Raw genomic sequence first — 20686 nt, forward strand, 5'->3', positions numbered from 1 at the left:
CTCCCCAGGTGGAAAATGCAGATTGATGCTTTAAAATATGGTATTTAAAAAAATGTCTTACAGGGGAGCATGCCCCCGGACCCGACCTGAGAGTGATAATATCCTTCTCACCTTTTTCACCCCTGACCCGTTTTCAGGTCTAACTGGTAGCGCTCCACCTCCCGCACAAGCTCCGGCTCCTCCCCCCACAGAGAGGTGACGTTCCACGTCCCCAGAGCCAGCTTCTGCCGCCCAGGTCTGGTCTGTCGAGGTCCCCTGCCTCCACTGCCACCCATTCGGCAGCGCACCCGACCCCAGCAGCTCCTCCCACGGGTGGTGAGCCCACAGGATGGCTGAGGAGCGGTTGCCACGTTGCTTCTTCGAGCTGAACCCAGCCAAGCTCCGCGGCAAGCCCATCCACCAGGCGCTCAATGACTTGCCCTCCCTCTGGGCCTGGCTCCAGACGGGAGCCCCAGGCTTCCTCCGGGTCGGGTCACTCTTCTTCTTCCTCGGTTATTCATGGGGTCTTTTGAATATTATTTTATTTTCAATATTTAATATTGTTACTCTACGGTATATTTAAAAGTAGGATAGTGTTTATTGTGCAGTAGGCCTTATATACAGTTATTTTTAATTTCTATTCATAATATATGGCAGGATGCAATCTATTGAGTTCAAATAAATACCAAATGTTCTAAAATACTGCATATATTGTTTTTATTCTTCAATCAGATCATCTTTGACGTTAAAGACGTTATAGAATGTAATAGCGTTATAGAACCTCGAGTTAGGTTTAGGCAACAAAACCTCTTAAGTTAGGATTAGAAACATTGGGGCTTATCACGACGTTACAGTTAGGTTTAGGCAACAAAAAAAGTAATTAACTTTCTATTGCCATTGTGTGCCAAACGAACAAAATGTCAAATGTGTGTTCCTGTAGACAAAATCAGATTGCAGATTGGGTATTCCTAAGACCTCAGTTTTGTTATTGTTATTTGTAAATTTATTTTGTAAGTACGTAAGTACTTTTATAAGTAAAATCAGTTCAGAAAACACAAATACCTAAGGTATATACGAAAGAACAATCTGAATCACTTAATAACACAGAATGCATACAGCAACAGGTTACCAAACCCTTGAACTTGAGTCTTATTATAAAATCGCAGACTGATTTCATGAAGTGGCGTATGTATGACACGCCAACTCGTATGCCATTATGGCGTGTTATCAATCGCCTTTTCGCGTGTTTATCAACGCCCAACCCTAACCCAAACCCTAAAGGGCGTTTACATACACACGGATGTGATGGGTCGTTTCGCTAGTGGGCGCTGACAAATACGCGGATGTGATGGGTCGTTTCGCTCAGAACGTATACATACACGCGGATAGCTCAAATTGCGTACAGATAACACGCCACTTCCTGTGGCGTGTATATTTACGAAAAAGTCAAAAATCGATAGAAAAGCCAAGTTATAGTATCTTGTTGGTAAGTCAGAAACTAATTATAGATTTGGGTTTAGGCATTCTGTGAGTAGAGCTAGTTGTAACATTTAATCTTGTCGAGATAGCTTGCTGTTTAAATTCTTGTGAAGCTGGTCATACTGAGTGGGCAATTACATAGTTTCAGCCATCTCAGCTGTAGTGAATAGACTTGATTGGAGGGAAGGGCTAACCCTGCGTATAAGGAGCAGCCAGTGAAACTTCCGTTCAACTACATTTTGTCTGAAGAAAGGAATGAAGCTGCTTTGTATCTTGTTGGTAAGTCAGAAACTAATTGTAGATTTGGATTTAGGCGTTCTGTGAGTAGAGCTAGTTGTAACATTTAGTCTTGTCTAGATAGCTTGTTGTTTAAATTCTTGTGAAGCTGTTCATACTGAGTGGGCAATTACGTAGTTTCAGCCATCTCAGCTGTAGTGAATAGACTTGACTACAGCATCAGGACAGCTAAACCCATCCCAGTCATGTGTCCTATCCCACTCAGGACATCAAACCAGAGAAGATTTTGCCAGAGACACATCACTCGAGGCTGTAACCCATCCAATCTCTGCTACCAACCACTCTCCACCAGTACAGAACTTGAAGTACTAGGGGGGCTATGGAACTGCCAGTCTACAGTCAAGAAAGCGGACACCATTTCAGCGTATGCCTCCCTGCAGACTCTCCACTTCCAGGCCCTTACGGAGACCTGGATCATCCCAAAAAACACTGCTACTCCAGCTGCCCTCTCAACTGCCTACTCCCCAAGACGAACAGGTCGAGGAGCAGGAACTGGGCTCCTCATCTCATTCAGGTGGTCCTACCAGGTCCTTCCCCTGGACCACCAACCCCGATCTGCACTTGAATTCCAGGCCGTCTCTGTCACCCTTCCTTTCAAGCTCAACAACATAGTGATCTATCGCCCACCCGGTCCTCTCTGTGACTTTTTAGATGAGATGGATGCCCTCCTAAGCTGCTCCCCTGATGATGGCACACCACTCGTCGTCCTCGGTGACTTCAACTTCTACCCAGGAAAGCTGCACTCATCTGAATTCATTGACTTCTTCTCCACATTTGACCTCACACTCTCCCCCTGTCCACCCACCCACCGGGAACCAACTTGTCTTCACAAGATCCTGTGGCATCTCGGCCTGTTACCTCACTCACCGTGTCTAACCACCACTTTGCGACTTTCTGTCTACCCATGAAGTCCACCACGTCCCTCCCATCTATACCTTGAACTGTCAACACCCACGGCAACCTGAAATCCCTCACTCCCTCAGCTCTCTCCTCAACTGTTCTTTCCTCACTTCCATCCACAGAACAATTCTCCCGAATGCCTACTGAGGAAGCCTCCTCCATCCTGATGTCCTCACTCTCCTCTTCTTTGGACACTCTCTGTCCAACCCGGTCTCACGGGAAATCGTGAAACTGTCACGATAATTAATCTATTGTTTCGTGCGTGCCAGCACGATTTCCTCGTTTTTTCCTCAGAACGAATTTCAAACTAATGCATTTCAATTGGAAGTCAATTTCGTGCGTACAAGCACGACAGTCTGCATTTCAATTGGAAGTTAATTTCGTGCGTACAAGCACGACAGTCAAATGCCACGGCGCACAGGAGGGGTTTGGTTTTATTTAATTTATGAACCTTGACATCAACTGAATACATTTTAATCATCAGAGATTCCTACATATCATATATATAACTCTGTCTTTTTTTTCGTTTTTTAATGTTATGTCAAGCCTGTACATTTAAGAATCCAGTGATATTCAGCATCATGTCGTCCCATATTTATGATCTGATGCTTTTATTCTTCGTTTTTGTTGTAGGATTCAGCCATTTTGTGATTAGAAAACTATTTTATGGTTATTTTTAATATCTGCTTCCTGCTGTTTTCCCTATACAATATAGCTAGAATGTCCGCATTTATTTTTCATATCTATTGCGAAGTAAAAAAAAATATATATATTTAATCGTAAGGTGTTTTTTCCAGTGTTTTAATGTTACGTCAAGCCTGTACATTTCAGAATCCAGTGATATTCGGCATCATATCGTCCCATATTTATGATCTAATGCTTTTATTCCTCTAATTTGCTGCAGGATTCAGGCATTTTATGATTAGAAAACTCTTTTATTTATTTTATTTTATATATCTAGCTACAATATAGCTAGAATGTCCGCATTAATTTTTATTTTATTTTATTTATTTTTTGTAAGGTACCACTACGTTGACAATGTCATCTTCTATTATTTTGATATCGTTTTTTCGTACGCGTCCTGTATTTCTCCAGTCCCTTCCGCCACAGCTCCGCCTGCTGTCGGAAGCAGATTCTGCCCTTTCCCGCGAACCCTTCTCCAGGTAAGATGTGTGTCTGCTGGGTGTTCACATTAACAATGGTTTCATTATTAAACGCAAGACTATGAAATCGATCTTCTAACTTGTGAGGGAAAAAATAGCCGTATCTTGTAACTTTTGTCCAGCTAGCTTACCGGTAAGTCAACTATGTGTAAGCCAATAGGTACTGTATTCCCGCCGAGCGTGAAGCACCACCAACTAACGTTACGTTATTATGTGATATGCAATAACATGACAAATAATGTCTCATTAGGCACCCTTAAAACCTGTGTATTGATTTAGAAAAAACGTGACCTTTTGTATTCATTCAGAAGATGGGGAAATCATGGTTCAACCAGTTGCATATACTTTTTAAACCTTTCTGCAAATAAACACAGCTAGACTAATAGCTAGCCTACAGTACTTAATATTTGTTTCCGTTCTCCTTGTAGATTCTGTCACCCCATCCCCGAACCCCGACCCAGCATCTATCTCCACATATAGACCCAAAGGCACTTTTAAGAGCCATCTTCTATCTATCTATCTTATCTATCTATCTATCTATCTATCTATCTATCTATCTATCTATCTATCTATCTATCTATCTATCTATCTATCTATCTATCTATCTATCTATCTGTGTAACTGTTTGTTAGTCTGCCTGTTTGTCTGTATTGGTTTGTTTGTTTATTTGTTTGTCTGTATCTGTCTGTATTGCAATGGACAACAGATATACTGTTGACCCCCAGAATCCCAAATACAAAGAGGGGAGGCGCATGGCTGTTGAACTGAAGCATAATCAGATTCTCGCTGAAGCCAGGGTTAGTGTTTACGTCATACTTTACTTGACCATACATGTGGGTGACAAATTATATCCCTTACTGAATGTGTGTAGAAATATGAGTTCAGAAGATTTTTTTTACTGTTTTATTAAACAAGGCAGTTGAGTATTTAACATCGAGGCATGCTCTGTGGCATGTTTAGAAATGATGAAAAGGCCCAGATGATGCTGACTCTGTATCAGTAGTGAATAATATCTGCACTTAGAGCTATGGAGAAAACTTCAGTAAACAAATGAAGAAATTGAGGCCACAGGCAGACTGTTCATGACTGTAGTGCATTAGTGAAATATGTAATGCAAAACATTGGAGAGCAAGTTTTCCAATGTAACTGTCCTTAACTACAGACGGCGATATTATGGTAAGGGTGGGATAGTGCATAAATCCCTCGATTCAGTAGATGTTGGGGTTTGCTTTGATTTGTCATCTGTTTTTGTTTCTAGTACCTTTAACCACATCAGTTTGACAAGACTTTTATCAACTCATAGGAAGCAGCTCAGATCAGGAAACGGACATGCTCTGGAAGAGACTCTCCGTCAAAGTCTAAGAGGACAAGGCAAGGACAAGGCAAGCCCAGGGGGAGGCGTGGTGGGCGACGCAGAGCCTCAGCTACAGGTTGTTTGTGTAAATTGTTGATGTATCGAAAAGTAGATAACAATTTTTTCATTGGCATTTCAGTTAATTACATAACCAAGTATTTCATGTGAATATAGTTTGTCTGATTATATCAATTGTTCATTAATATGTAGGTAGAAAAAACATGATTGCAGTCCTAATCCTACCCTAATCCATTCTTATTCTTCTATGTGCTTATTTACAGGTGCACAGCCTCCAACTGAGTGCTCCCTGTCATCCAGTGTGGGAGATCTGCCTACTTTACCCTCAGCAAGTCCTCTGGCAAAATTTGGTAAATCACAGTGATGAATGAATTTAACTTTAAATGTAATCTTCAAATCTCCATGTATAATTGAATTTAAGATAGACATGGAAACAAACCTTAAACTGTAAAGACAATGTATTACATAGACAAAGAACACTAATGATTAGAGCCAGTTCCATGGTCATGAAAATATGTGTATACTACATGTTGATTAATTGTTTTAATGGTTGTTATCTAAATCATCTTTTATAACTCAAGTTTATATTTTCTTTACAGAAAAAAATATGGAGAGGCTCTCTGCTATTTTGGCATCATGCCATTCTGATGTGCCTCAAAGAAGCTCAGCATCATCCTGGTCTTTCCGTCAGCAGAAAGCCTCGGAGCGCTGGAAAGAGTCAAGACCATACAACCTCCAGTGCCTCATAGAAAAAGAGGCTGTTGGGCAATCTTTGTGTTGCCTCTGCAATGAGCCTGCTGTCATTCGGTTGGTATTCTTAAATACTAAACTTATTCCATGATGGGCTTTTTTAGAATTAGTGCTCAGTGTGTAATTATGTTTTCTTTTGTGCTGGTAGAAAACAAGAACATTTCAGAAGCATCCCACAGGAATGTGAAAACATTATTTAGGACCTTCTGTGCCCAACTGTAAGGGGCTAAACCCTGAGACACATGTCCTAAATAAATAAAACTTTGTATCTCACCTAATTCAGAATATCCTAACTTGAATTAATAGTACCTATCACTATTCCCATGAAATAATTTTTTATAATCATTTTGCCTTTACCTTCTAGGTGCAGAGATTGTCTTCCCGAGGAGTGGTTCTGTGGCGACTGTGATGTACTGCATCACAAAAAGCAGCCACTCCACAACAGGGAATCCATTATTGATGTTTTTTTTAGAGCTATTCCTCCAACTACACACATCATGAAACAGGAGGATGGATATTGCACCCATGAGCAAGGTATGTCTCAATCTAAGCCTAATTTTTTCCATATGTATTTCTAGCTTGTTACAAATAATGTAATGCAGTGGTTTCTTATTTTTGTCAGCATGCATTTTGCCAGCTGTGAAGGCACCATGCTGTTCTTGTGAGGACACAAACATCATCATATCACCAGGGAAACCAGTGATTTTAATTACCATCAATGGTAAGAACAATTCACTACACTACACAGATCATGTGTATTAAGTATGTGGTTGGTATGTAATCATGATGTTGTTTATTTGCATTATGTTCCAAGGGCGTTATGATTTGCATCAGCCACTATATTTGTGTGGAACATGCCAGAGGCAGTGGACTCCTGAATTAAAGGACCTCATTAGGAGCGGATATTGGCCGGCATCTCTTAATGTGTCTACTTTGTACACATTGGACCTTTTGAGCTCCTTCCAGGAACTGAAGGTCATTTCTCCTGGTTTTGCCAGACAGGCCTTCACAAAGTTGTTGGAGCACCGCACAAAGTGTGGAGGAAGAGTACGTTTATTTGTTCCTAACCATATTAAAAAAATGTATTTACATAAGCAGACAACATCACAAAAATGTATAATTCTCTGTATCTTCTAGTCTGGACATATCAATGGAGATGCACTGCAGCGCAGTTTCCTAGAGTTTTCATACTCTTCATTTGAGGAAAACCAACTCTGCTGTGGTGCTGAATTCACCTGCCTTTTTTCCAGTGGTTTTATTGATTCATTTATATTCCTGTGTGATTAATGCATCTGTCTATTTGTCTTTCTTCTTCAGCAGTGATGACCCTGCCTTTTTTGAGGGGCTCTTTGTGGCAAAAGACAGTGAAGTGTCCACATTTACTGAGGCCATCCAAAAAGCAGTGAAAAATGCAAGTTATATTTATAATGTGACAAAATAGCTTTATTGCTAAAATATTACTGAAATTAAATTTAGAGAAACAATGACCTATATAGCAGACCCAATTGCATTTATTTTTATTTATTTGTTTGTTTTGTATGTCATAGAGACATGGAAAAGGAAAATGTGGGGACTCCCAGTGGACAGCAGCAAGGGAGAGTTCAAGAAGGGCTTCCAAATTGGATGAAGAGGGGATGGAGGTTGCTGTATGTCGCCATGGCTTCCTTTTGAAAGCTCTTAATATGTACAGGTGGGAGATATTTGCTTACCCTCTCTACCTTCAAAAAGAGCTGATGCCGGCCAAGCCTAAATTCTTTGCCATGGATGTGGCTTGCAAATATTGGCCCTACTTGGAGAAAGCTGCCAGTGTCCTTCCTGCCCTCCAGGAGCTGACAAAAATGAAGCCGTTCCTCAGTGTTATGCATGCAAGAGCTCATGCAACTAAGTGTGAGGTATTTTTAACATTTTTGTGTCATGTGCATTTGTAACGTTTACAAGCACAGTAATAACATACACGTTTATTAACAACTATGGTATGTAGCCTTTTGCATTAACATTATATCCCTCTTTACTTACTTAAAGATCAAATGGAGTGGTAGGAACCAGGAAGGAGCAGGGACAACTGCTGGTGAGGAGGTGGAGCAAGTTAACAGCTACCTATCTCGTTGTGCCCTGACGACAAAATACATGTCGAAAGCAGGTGATTAATCTGTTTACCATATTCTTGCACCCTTTTTTAGATTGCATTTCATAAACTCATTATTTGTTTTCAACAGCACGTGTGGACATGCTTACACTGCATGCATTGGGGTGGAACCACAAAAAAAGGGCCTCTCTACACCAAGCACTTTCCACTAGATATGTAAAGGTAAGTCTGTATTTGTGGTTTTGTTGTGTCATGTATTGACACATGTTGTTCACTTGGCTTGTTAATCCTTAAGGGCTTTAACCTGATTATTGTATAACACTATTTATCAGACATGTCAACGACTCCTGGATGAGACTGCAAGGCTAGCTGAGCTTAAAACAGAGCTACATTGCTCGGATGATGAAATGACATCACAGTGGATCTCTGAGGTGATTGAATGGGCAGCTGGAGGTAAGCAAGACCAGATAACAGAAATCAGTGCAGAGAGTGCACATCGCATGTTGCTCTTAAATTTAAAGTCCTGTGTTCTGTTATATTGAATTTACTGTAACTTTTATTTCTATAGAGACACCAAACGCACCTCATACCACTGAAGGCACCACGCAGAGCGAACTTCAGCAGTCCATTGTGGGGCTCTACCTTAGTGTCAGGCAACGGAAACGAACCCTCTACCATCAGAATGGTATAACAATAAAACAAGTTCATAAAAGCAATCTACTGTATTTAATAGTGTTAACATTCCAACAAATGCATGTACTTGCAATTCATGAATTCTAACTGTCCATTATTTAAACTGTCATTTAGATTTTGATAATCTAGATAATGTTCTTGCTCTTAATGTCTTTTCAGACAGCAGCAAGTTTCGCCACCGCCTTCGAAGGAAGCTAGGAGAAGACAAAAAACTGCTTCTTCAGGAGATGCAGAAGTACAATGAACTAGTACCAGACTCTGCAGCAATTGATGTGGCTGCTGTGGAGAACACATTTACTGGAGAGAGCACTGTGTCCCCTCTGTGGCCATGGGAGGTTCATGGCAGTGGTATATCAGTTTTGTAAAGCTTCATAAGAATTAATTTTGAGTTCTTGTACTTAGAGTATACTGAACTAAATCATGCTAATAACATATTAAGTGTTTTAATATCCATTAGGTTTGTGGGTGTATTTTAATTTTACTGTTATTGTGTTCAGAAAACATCACAATCAAGAAGAGATTGTACGACCAAGTGATGTTAACAATGCGACTGGAAGAGGAAAAGAGCATTTTGCTTTTGGAGATGGTGCAACATTGCACATGGTTGCAGAAGCAGGCAGAGGAGCTGAAGAACAAGGTGGCTGAGAATGGTAAGATGAAACAAAAATTTATTCATTGAAAGAATTGCTTTCAAGATTAAAAGAAGTAAGCCGAAGTCAGTGTCAGTCACAGAAGACAGACATCTTACTGTGGAGTGCGTCTATAATGTGTCTTGTGTCCTTTGAAATGTAGACCAGGGCAACAAAGGACTTTGCTGTCTCTTACGAAAACAACTGTCCGAGCTGTTGGAGCAGTTGCAAGTGGTCCTCCAACAGTACAAGACTGCTTTAGGTCCTGAGGCCTCTGTCCATCTGCACATTGAGGAGGAGGATCAAAGAGCCCTCAGCAGTCCAGACAGCAGTGAAGATGAAGAGGATATCACAATTTTAGGTAATTTACTCAAGTATGTACTGTATACTAGTGTTTGTTTTGCAAACCTGTACCTGTAAATTATTTATACAGCTTGTTGTTAGACTTCACCTTCTCTTACCATGTTTTTTTTTTCACAGATTGATGCTGCATGACGGACTGGACTCCGCGCTGCCAGACCCATCAATCACCCATGTACACATAAAAACAAGATAGAAAGCACACAATAAGAATTACAAAAAACACAATAAGATCATAAAAGTTGTAGTGATATTTTAAACTCCAATGCAGAACACCAACTGACAGAGGCATGAAGGAGTTCTTGTATTGGGTGGTAGCGGGAACTGAGGCACTCAGTAGGAGAGTGATTTAAAAAGCCTTTTTTGCAGCATGGCCATACAAATTAAAAACAAGCCAATGCGTTGCGGCCACAACACAGCCTGATAAAATAAAACATAATTCTCTGCTCAACTCTGTACAGTCGCAGTCTCCTTAGAAAGTACAATCTTTGGAGGAGTCTAGAACACACGCAGTCTACACGGGTGGTCCATGTTAAAGTTCTGTGTATGTGGAAACTAAGGTACTTGTAGGACTGGATTTGTGCAACTGGTTGGTTGTGGATGACAATTTTGCTGTGATCGCAGACTCCTTTGGGATCAAAAATAATCTCCTGTCTTTTTAACGTTTATTGTGAGATAATTTGGTATCACACCACTCAACAAACCTTTCCACTTCAGAATGATAAATGTTAGTGCTGTAATGCACCTGAAGTTAAGCTCAGCACTGCAGAGTCATCAGAGTATTTGAAAATATAATTCTGTGCGTGACTTGCTGAGCACTCATTTGGGAACCGTGTGAACAGAACTGGTGAGCTGACACACCCCTGTGGAGCTCCCATGCTTATGGTTTTTACCTGAGAAACACTATTACTGTAGCTGAGTTCTGTTTGTTAAAAAGGAGTGATACCATCTTATAACTGAGGGGCTGACAGCCAGTTGTTTCAGTTTCTGAATTAAAAGATGTGGCTGAAGCGTGTTAAAAGCAGAGCTAAAGTCAATAAAAAGCAGTCGCCCCACTATCCTCAAGATGTTGGCCTATATCTGCGTTTTACTATATTGCTGAGTTATACATACCATGTCCACTATATTGTCTATAGTGTTCAGAAATAAAAATCACTGTGTGCACATGAATGGAGGTCATGCATTGTTTCTGTGTGTGTTACTTTGACACTTATTTAATATCATAAGTGTGTCTTAAAATGTATTATGGAACATTTAACTTACCTATATGTACAATACACGTATATTCCCTATTATACAATTCGATACAACATTAGATAAAAATTGTTTTGCATCCACTGGCAGCTCTGTTCAATAAAAAATGAATACAGACACTAAAACATGACACTATGAGACCAAATAATTCACACATATAACTACAACTATCACTGACACCCTTTCTGTCATCCTCCACTTTGGACAAAGGGCAACTTTCAAACCGCCCCCGCGGGAGGGGGGAGACTGGCGATTGCACCGGACTGGACAGCAGCCGACAGATTTATTACATTAGGTTATGGTTTAATAATCATTATGAATGAGGGTGAGTATTTTAGTTTTTGGCTGTGCGCACCCGGTGTTTCTCTCGAGCGAGACCTAGCTGTTTTGAAAACATGACAAAATCCTACCGCCACTGAACGCATCTCCGTCAGTCAAGCATATCTGAAGTCACGTCTGAGAGACGTCTACTAAACCGTAATAAATGTATATGTTTATGTTTTTCAGACATACATTTTCCAATTATATGACCATATATCTTAAGTTTTAACTTTTTGTATTAAAAAGTAACCAGATATATGTTTTCTCAACCCTAATCTATCAACCAAACCCTAACAACTGAAAACTACAAAGATGCGTAAATGCCCGGAAGTTGCAATACACAGTGCTATGCTCCGCCATATTGTTTTGTAGTTCCAATGTGTTTTCTCTATTATGTGAAGTCATAACCAAGAATATTGTTGGCTTATTGATAGGTTTTAAGTATAGGGAACACATTTAATAGGTCAAATTTATGCATCTTATTGACAACATGGTAAAATCATGTTTTTTTTAGATTTGGGCCCTCATCAGTGGCGCCGCCTATTGACACTGATTCGGTTATAGTAGTATAGATCAAGAGCTTTCCAAAACTGTTGATCCCATATCTGTAGCACTTTTTGTTGCTGCTTTATGAGCCTTCAAAAACGTCCCAATTTCAAGGTTCAAAGGTCATTCCTGAGGAGAAGGAAACACCCACATGTCCCATTCTGAAATATATTACTCCCTAGGTCAAGACCTTTCCAATGATGTCTTCATTGTCCACCTACGATAAAACTTCATTTTAATCTTGCTCCCAGCCAAGCCTCTTTCAGGTGTACTTTCTCAGATGCCTTAGGGTCCCAGCTAGACAAAATAAGTCCAACATTTTTTAAGGCCTATTTAATGGCCAAATATGTTCAAGATATTGATGTTTGCCTTCCACACAGTCAGATTTTTCAATTTGGATCAGTTAAGACCCAATCTTCCCCATACAAATACATATTCTTGCAAATAAGCATATTTCCCCATTTCCTTAATATGGCCATAAGCATAGCCTAGGCTATAGCTACTGCACCCTTTCCCACGCTGACAGGATAGATCAGCGGTTCCCAAACTTTCTCTACTGGGCCCCCCTTTGGTTCATTAGAATTTTCTTTTTGCAATGTCAAGCTTTGATGTGTATTTTGTATTGATTGAGGCCACAGCAGAAAAAAACAACCTCACATAGGCAGGATGTGGCAAAAGGAAGAAGTACCAATGGCCTGTGCCTATTTCCTCGCATCGTGCTGAAAAAATCTGCCCTTTGACAGGTCATGTTTTGATATAGTTGACTCTCGTCATTGATTAAAACCATTTATTGCAACAAAGTTATACAGTTAGACTTGGCGCTGAAGGCTCCACTCTAGAATGAATGTGATTGGGTAGAGACTAATCAGCTGGCTGTCAGATGACAACAGCTGGGGTCCACTTATGACTTCAATGTCCTGCATGAATTTGCGCAAAGCTTCATTTATAGGAGATGATCATTTGTGGATCTGCAGGTGTGCATTGGTCCCGCGCCAAGGGATGACTGTTTGCAGAGTTAAATTGCAGACCTAAGTGTATTCACGCTATAACTGACTATGTCATGTGTTACTGTCTGACTTCTTCGAGTTGAGGCTGGAACAGTGTGACACAAGTCAGGCCCGCGGGGCCACTCGGAGCGGGGCCACTTGGACCAACAGGTCTGGTCAAGGATGTTGATGTCAGCATGGGCTGGATATCAGCAGAGCTGTGGACGGAGCTGAACTGGGACAGGGGTGGAGTGCATGTGTGTGTGTTGTGAGAGAGGAGCAAGGTTGAAACCCGCCTGTCACAGAGAGGAGAAAGATGCAATGAAACTATAGCAACTTCTGGCGTTGGCGTCTCCATAGCAACAGTGCCTCAGGTACTGCAGCATTTGCCTTACCAAAAATGACAAAACTGTGAGAAATATAATAGAAATGCTTTACTATGACATCAGCGAGGGTCAAACAAATAATAGCCTCACATCATCCTTTTCCCATTTGTTAATGATCTTTATTTCTTTATGTATAGCCATGACCTTTTGTCAGCAACAAAGTTAACAACTTGTGTTTATCCATATTGTGAAAGTAACCAACTTTAAAAAGCAAAAATGTCAAGAACATGAAATCAAGTAATACGTCAGCTGTCATATAATAAAAGTGAAGTGTATGTGGAGTTCTCCATCTTATCTTAATTTGAAATAAACATTACCTTATATACAAGATAGAAAATGGATGACATATATGCTCCAACCAAAATATTCACATTGAAACAAAATCTCACACTCGCACTCAAATTCACATTACACATTTTTATTTTTAAACAATTTGAAAAGAATCCTTTGGCTGCCAGGAATGGGCCCACTCCTTGCCACTGAAAACAGATGAATGTTCTTTTTGTTACTGGTGCTTGCGAGTGCTGAGTATTTCTAATAAGCTTAAACTTCTAACATGTGTCAAGCACAGACCCTACAGAATATTCTAGGGTTGACCTCAAATAGTCGACGATTCGATTCGGAGAGGTCTGATTTGACTATCAACCTTGTCTTCCAATTGTCAAAAAATGTGGTTATGAAAAAAATATTGTACCATTCCGAATAAATAGGGGTGTTCCCTGCTGCTGAACATCTGATTTTACATTACATTAGCTCTTACCTCTGGAGCGGAAAAAGAAGCAAATGAGATCATGAATCAATGACAGAAAAACAACCTGATTCGACTATTAGTCAACTATAGAGCAAATCTGATGAATCAGATTCAACTATGAAAATCCTTAGTCGAGGACACCCCTAGAATATTCCACATATAACTATTTAATTTCCACCTATGAAATACCACTGCTATTTTGAACAAAGAAATCATTCTAAGCAACTGAGTACATAATAAAGCAGTAATAAACTTCAAGTTAAAGGGATATTCCGGCGTAAATTTAACCCATGGTCTAACGCACCGTGACACCGAGTTAGACTCCCCCCTCAAGAGATGAAGTCTGCTAACCGCTAGCTTCTCTAGTTGTAGCAACTTTAGCAGACCGCACCATAACAAACAGATCAAAAAGCCACTCATAGCCACAAATAATGCTCAGAACAGCACCAAACTTCGTCAATAGTACAAACAGGGTCCCAGCACATAATACCAGGCATCAAACATCTGTTAGCTTTGCCTGGTTTCTATTGAAAAGAGACCAAAACAACTCACCCACTCTCCTCGTGTTTTGTCAGTGCCTGGACGCTATGCTGGACGCGGAAAGTTGCTGCATAACGTATAACTGGAGGAGAGTGGGTGAGTTGTTTTGATCTCTTTTCAATAAAAACCAGGCAAAGCTAACAGATGTTTGATGCCTCGTATTATGTGCTGGGACCCTGTTTGTACTATTGACGAAGTTTGGTGCTGTTCTGAGCATTATTTGTGGCTATGAGTGGCTTTTTGATCGAGGTTTGCGCGTGGAGAAATAGACTGAGGGTTTGTTATGTGCGGTCTGCTAAAGTTGCTACAACTAGAGAAGCTAGCGGTTAGCAGACTTCATCTCTCGAGGGGGGGTCTTACTCGGTGTCACGGTGCGTTGGACCATGGGTTAAATTTACACCGGAATATCCCTTTAAGTATTAATGCGGAGGCCTATAGAGGGAGAGATTAAGAAAAATTGCAGAATTACATACCAAACTGGACAGGGCTCCCACTCGACCAACATCTCTGCTTTGCCCTGTAAAGACAGTAAAGAACAACGAAAAAGAAAGACATCTATCATTATTCTAAAAGGCATCAATCCCAATCTTACGAATCAGCTATTATCTGTGGTTGCAGTCACTGAGTTTTGTTGGTGCATTGGGACTTTCCTGATATTTACATTGTTTCATAATGATATGTTCAGTATATACTGTGTTTTAATCTGTGATTCAAAAAGACCCTACAGATGATACACACAAGGATGTTTCTAAAACTGACAGTGCAATGCGTGGAATTTCAACAAATAAGTATTGTTTGTATTTGCAGGGACAGTACATGATTACAATTAATTGCAACAGAGTTAGCTAATTTTACATGGGTGTCTGTCTACCCTGTCTAACCTTTCTCACTCTCTCTCTCTTTACTCTCCTGATGGGAAAAGTCTCAAGACGAGCATGGTAAGAGCAATCTGTGACCAAAAACATAGCTGTTGTACATTTTTTTAGATTAGGAGCAACAAAAAAAATACAACTGTGAAGACTTGAGTAGTATGCAAGCCAGAATGGTTATATAATGCTTAGCATGTTATACCCTAACTACAAAAGTTATTTGGTCAAATTAAACACATTAAGCCTGATGGATTTCCTGTGTTTTCTGTTACAAATCATCTCTCATAAAAACGTACAACTATTTGGCAAATAATGTGGGGAAAATGATCAAAGCATCAACCTCTGTAATTACATGTACTTCAGCCAGGACCACTTCAGTCAAAGAAACTTAATTACAATTGCAAAATTTAATTTTGGCGGCGTGGCTTTTTCTGGGACCTCCCTGCTGAGTCAGCAAGACCCCCAGAACAGAGCAAGCACCAATGACCCAATTATGACATTGGTAAGTCAGAACAAAATGAGAAGGAGGAGCTGGGGAGAAGGTGGGTTGTAAAGCAGCAAGCTGAGGAAGCAGCAGAAGCAGATAGCCGACCGATGCAGTTTAAATAGAGCGCCCAATTGAATGAGGAGGAGATATGGTCCGCTGACAAGGAGCTGGCCTATCACAGCCAGCCAGCTGATATGAGCCTGTCCAACATGGCCTGCCCACATCAGCTGATGACGTGAGCAGCACAGCTTCACTATGTGGCCTGCCTGAACTAACACTACACTCAATTTTTGCAACTATATGTGCAGTGGCACACAGTGTATGTTTTCTGAGTAAGTCAACCAGTAAACCATTATCCAAGTTCCTACCAAGGAGATTTCTTGTGAATATGCGAAATTATTAAATGATTGGTTTGTGCTGTAAGGATAACAAACAGGAATAATTTAGACTTACTTTTTTGTAGCTTCTTCCTCTCTGGCATATGCCTTGTTGCCACTGCAATATAAGATTATAGTTCACTCATACATCCTTTAAAAGATGACACTATCCCTTCTTAATTGTATGTAATGTATTAATAAACAGTGATAATGAGATATCGATAATCAACAGAGGCATGAGATTACCAATGTAATTCATTGAAAATACCCTATAAACATTAGTACATACCTGACTTTTTGGTCTGCTGTGCCTGTCCCTCGATGTTGGTCTGCTGTGCCTGTCCCTCCATGTTGGTCTGCTGTGCCTGTCCCTCCATGTTGGTCTGCTGTGCCTGTCCCTCCATGTTGGTCTGCTCTGCTTGTCCCTCCATGTTGGTCTGCTGTGCCTGTCCCTCCATGTTTGTTAAAATAATTACCCGTTGGTATAGAACTGGAGGAAGGAGATCGGAGTCAGCTCAAGGTCCAAACAGGGATTTAATCTTGATCAAGAGGAGAATTCACAGAGCAACATGCTGGTCTGTTACAATGTGTAGACTCCAAATGTTGTGAGACGAACATGATATTTATCCATCTTCTTGTGGGTGTGTTTTCACTCAGTTCACAGGGATGGAAGTCGTAAACTCAAATGTTTAACTAAACCTTGCATGGGTCTCAAACCCTACCTGGGTCATAAACCACAACTATGTCGCAAGGCACACACAAATGGCCACAGGCCACAGGTCACAGGTCACATGACACATTTACATTCTCACCCAACCTTCTCATGTGTAAGTCTTCAGTTCAGATATCTCTCATCAAGAAGTACAAAATTTCCATATCAATGTTGGTCTGCTGTGCCTGTCCCTCCATGTTGGTCTGCTCTGCTTGTCCCTCCATGTTCGCCTTGCTTGGCCCTTCCAGTGGGTCACAGGGTGTGAGGTGCAGTGTGATTAGCTCCTCCTCCTCCTCCTGGTTCCAACCTGTGCAGTTAAACAAGTTGTCAAATCTCAACCAGATTTGTGTTCACTTTAGATTACAGGAACATTTTGAGTCTCCTGGATCCATTCAATTTCTACAAATCTATACTGTATTTAATTCTTTGTGACTGTAATTATAACTCATCATATGGTTCAATTAATTAAAATATTATTTTATTTCTCTGTAACAGACCATTGCTATCACTGCTGTTCTTAGTGTATAAAGGACCATATCCAGCCACTTTGTGTCAGGGTCTTGCATCACCCTGTCAGGGTGTTTTTCCACAACAAAGACCAGGTCCCTGCACACTATCCCTTACATACTTTATGGTCAGCGTCCTGATCTGAAAGCTGATGCTAACAGACTCAATAAACTCATCAGGAAAGCTGCTCCTGTCCTGGGAGTGGAACTCCAGTTGGCTGTGAGAGAGGAGGATGCTGAGAAAACTCTCAGCATCATGAACAATTTCTCTCACCCCCTGCATGCCACACATGCACATTACTCTAACTATTATTGGCATTTACTCCATTCACACTATAATAAACTAATAATCTGGCATGAAAATGTCCTTTGGGATTGAAAAAAGTTCTATCTCATCTTATTTTATCTATAATATTGTTTATACAGGACAATGACAGAGTACTCATAAGATTGACTCAAAAATGACATCAAGCTAAACTAAACTATTTAGTTCACACTAACATGTGTGCGGTGAAGGAGCACTGCAATTTTGTCATTTTATATTTTGACATGGACAAAGGAGACAGCGACGCCAGACAGCCAAACATTTTACAGGAGGAAACTGATGTTTTGGTCCGGGAAGTCCAAGCTCACAGTGGCCGAATATATGGTAACACGGACAGACCTCCACAGACTGATGAAGCAGAAGTAGTCTGGGAGGAGGTTATGGTTAATCAGATTTGCCCCGATACACTAAGAACTGTTGCCCAGTGTGGAAAAAATAAACAAACAGAAAAACGCACCCTTTTCCACTAGTAAATCACATTTACTGTTTACGGTCTGTTTTACTTAGCAACGGTCTGTTACACAGAAATACAAGACCGTAAGATGTAGAATCAGTGTATAGAATGAGTGTAATTCATTAGAGTGTCATCAAAATGCAGCATTCAAAAGAGCCGTGTCATAAAAAAATGTTAATCCACTCCTTTTGTGAGAATTGTTGTCACAGCCCACAAGGTGACAGATAGACGACCTGTTATAAATCGGTACTCAAGATGGCGCTGCGACCGCTGTGTGACGTCACATGATATCTATGAATATTTTAACCCGTGTAACAAAGATGAGTAGTGTGCACAGATCACAACATAAACAAATACCATGCAGGGATGAAATCAGAAGCACCTGTGCGTAAAAGGACGCATCACCAAGCTCTGTAGCCTGTCCCTTGTTGGCGAGCGTCTCTTTTTTTCTCTTTTCTTTTGAATTTTCTGAGATGGGAGATGCCGAATATATACTCACTATCTGATGCTGAGGCTCTTTGTGGTTGGCTGAGAGACATGTGAACTTGTTAGTTTGCATCCCGTTTTAATCTGTGTTAATTCAGTCAGGTCGAGTTTCCATTACGTGTGCCAACCACCTTTGATCCGTCATCAGATGTGACGGGACAATCGATATAGATATACATTTACGTGTTGATTCCATTAGCTGCATTAAATAGTGGTTGTTGTGATTACTGATTGCATTTAAATGTGCCTGACATTCTGGAAACCTGCTTGTGCAGCCAAACTACCACTGCACCGGCACCGAGTAGACCAGGTTGGAGCTGGCGGGCTTTCAGCACACTTTCGGAGCAGCTTTTTGGCACGAAATTGTCACTGCACCAAGCTGAATCTGTGACACTTCCCCCTGATGCGGCGCCACACCCATCTCAGTGCACCGCTGTCTACCAAATTGCCAAACTGACCATGCGCTGTGTTGCGCTGCATGAAACTTGCACTGCGCCACCCTGCGCCGCGCCACGAAACTAGAGCGCCATAATTCCTTTCCAATACAATAATTTAATTTATACATTAATAATACCATTTGTTAAGCATGCATTGCATGCATCTCACCTTCACAAAGGTACTCATAAAATGAGCCAATCTTTTGGAGGTAGTCTTTGGCAAAATCAGCAAGTCTGCAACGAGGGGTGAGGATCTCACACTTTGTTTGCTCATTCTTTGTCTTCGTCTTCTTTCCAAGAAGAAGCACTGGTTTGTAGCCAATAGCATGGAGTTTCTCAAGCTGCAATGACACAAGTTTGTATTATCAGTTGAAAAAAATGGAATAGCAACTACAAAACTAACTAAACACATTGATTAATGACAAAAATATGACATTACTGAGGACAGCATCCATACTAATGCCATTTAGGATGATCTAACTTTGTGGTAAGTTTCACTTTTGAATAAAAATGTATGTGCAAACAGGAACAATTCATGAAGTGTAAGCAAAAAGCTAAACTTTTAGACAAATAGCAACAGTAAGGGTACAATATGTATCACATTTGTAACACTTGTTTTTGGTTTAGATAACTAGAAACTGAAGCATTAACAATGACAATTTCTAAATGTATTCAAAATAGAGAGAAACCTTTGTGATTCTATGACTGAATAGGTGAATGCTGCAAATGCATTTATAGTTGGCAGTGTAAACATTTTACAAGCTGTAGTGGTATAAATGCAGTCCATTTCTTCTATGAACTTTTTTGTTATGAACACAGAAATACCTGAGGATCACAGGCTTTTCCATGTGTACCACAGAACTTATTTCCAATATTATCTGAGCATGTCATGTCATTTTAAAATCTGCACAAACCACCCATTCTTCTCTCTTGTCATCAAACCTCTGAAGCTTCTTTTTAAGGCGCTGCTTCAGAGGCTGCTCTGTCTTGCAGTGAGGACACACCTTCTGCGCACAAAACAAAACTCCCTTGCAAAAGGGACAAGTCTTTTTTGTAGACCCTCCTGGCATGACAGGAACACAGACAGACAGTCAGACAGACAGACAGAAAAGACAGACTACAAGACAGATACAGACAAACAAATAAACAAACAAACCAATACAGACAAACAGGCAGACTAACAAACAGTTACACAGATAGCTGAGAGATAGCTAGCTAGATAGATAGATAGATAGATAGATAGATAGATAGATAGATAGATAGATAGATAGATAGATAGATAGATAGATAGATAGATAGATAGATAGATAGATAGATAGAAGATGGCTCTTAAAAGTGCCTTTGGGTCTATATATGGAGATAGATGCTGGGTCGGTATTCAGGGATGTGGTGACAGAAACTACAAGTAGAACAGAAACAAATATTAAGTACTGTAGGCTAGCTATTAGTCTAGCTGTGTTTATTTGCAGAAAGGTTTAAAAAGTATATGCAACTGGTTGAACCATGATTTCCCCATCTTCTGAATGAATACAAAAGGTCAC

At 40.5% G+C, this 20686-nt stretch overlaps 1 protein-coding gene and 1 long non-coding RNA gene across 2 annotated transcripts; one reads left to right on the plus strand and one right to left on the minus strand.

Annotated features, from left to right (window-relative positions):
- Nucleotides 1–5866: 5866 nt before the first annotated feature.
- On the plus strand, nucleotides 5867–6977 carry LOC311026913. Its single transcript, XR_014598535.1, has 4 exons — nucleotides 5867–5997; nucleotides 6305–6474; nucleotides 6563–6661; nucleotides 6755–6977. It is a non-coding gene; the product is annotated as an uncharacterized lncRNA (long non-coding RNA).
- Nucleotides 6978–12894: 5917 nt separating this feature from the next.
- LOC311026750 (uncharacterized protein) lies at nucleotides 12895–16683 on the minus strand (the record flags this gene model as incomplete). The annotated part of the gene is made up of 5 exons (XM_084030448.1): nucleotides 12895–13050; nucleotides 13591–13680; nucleotides 14966–15009; nucleotides 16302–16343; nucleotides 16515–16683. The coding sequence occupies 5 exons, from the start codon at nucleotides 16681–16683 to the stop codon at nucleotides 12895–12897; spliced, it is 501 nt and encodes a 166-aa protein (XP_083886574.1).
- Between the last annotated feature and the right edge of the window lie 4003 nt (nucleotides 16684–20686).

The sequence above is a fragment of the Eutrigla gurnardus genome, assembly GCF_963514095.1.
Source record: "Eutrigla gurnardus genome assembly, chromosome: 16".
Taxonomy (NCBI): Eukaryota; Metazoa; Chordata; class Actinopteri; order Perciformes; family Triglidae; genus Eutrigla; species Eutrigla gurnardus.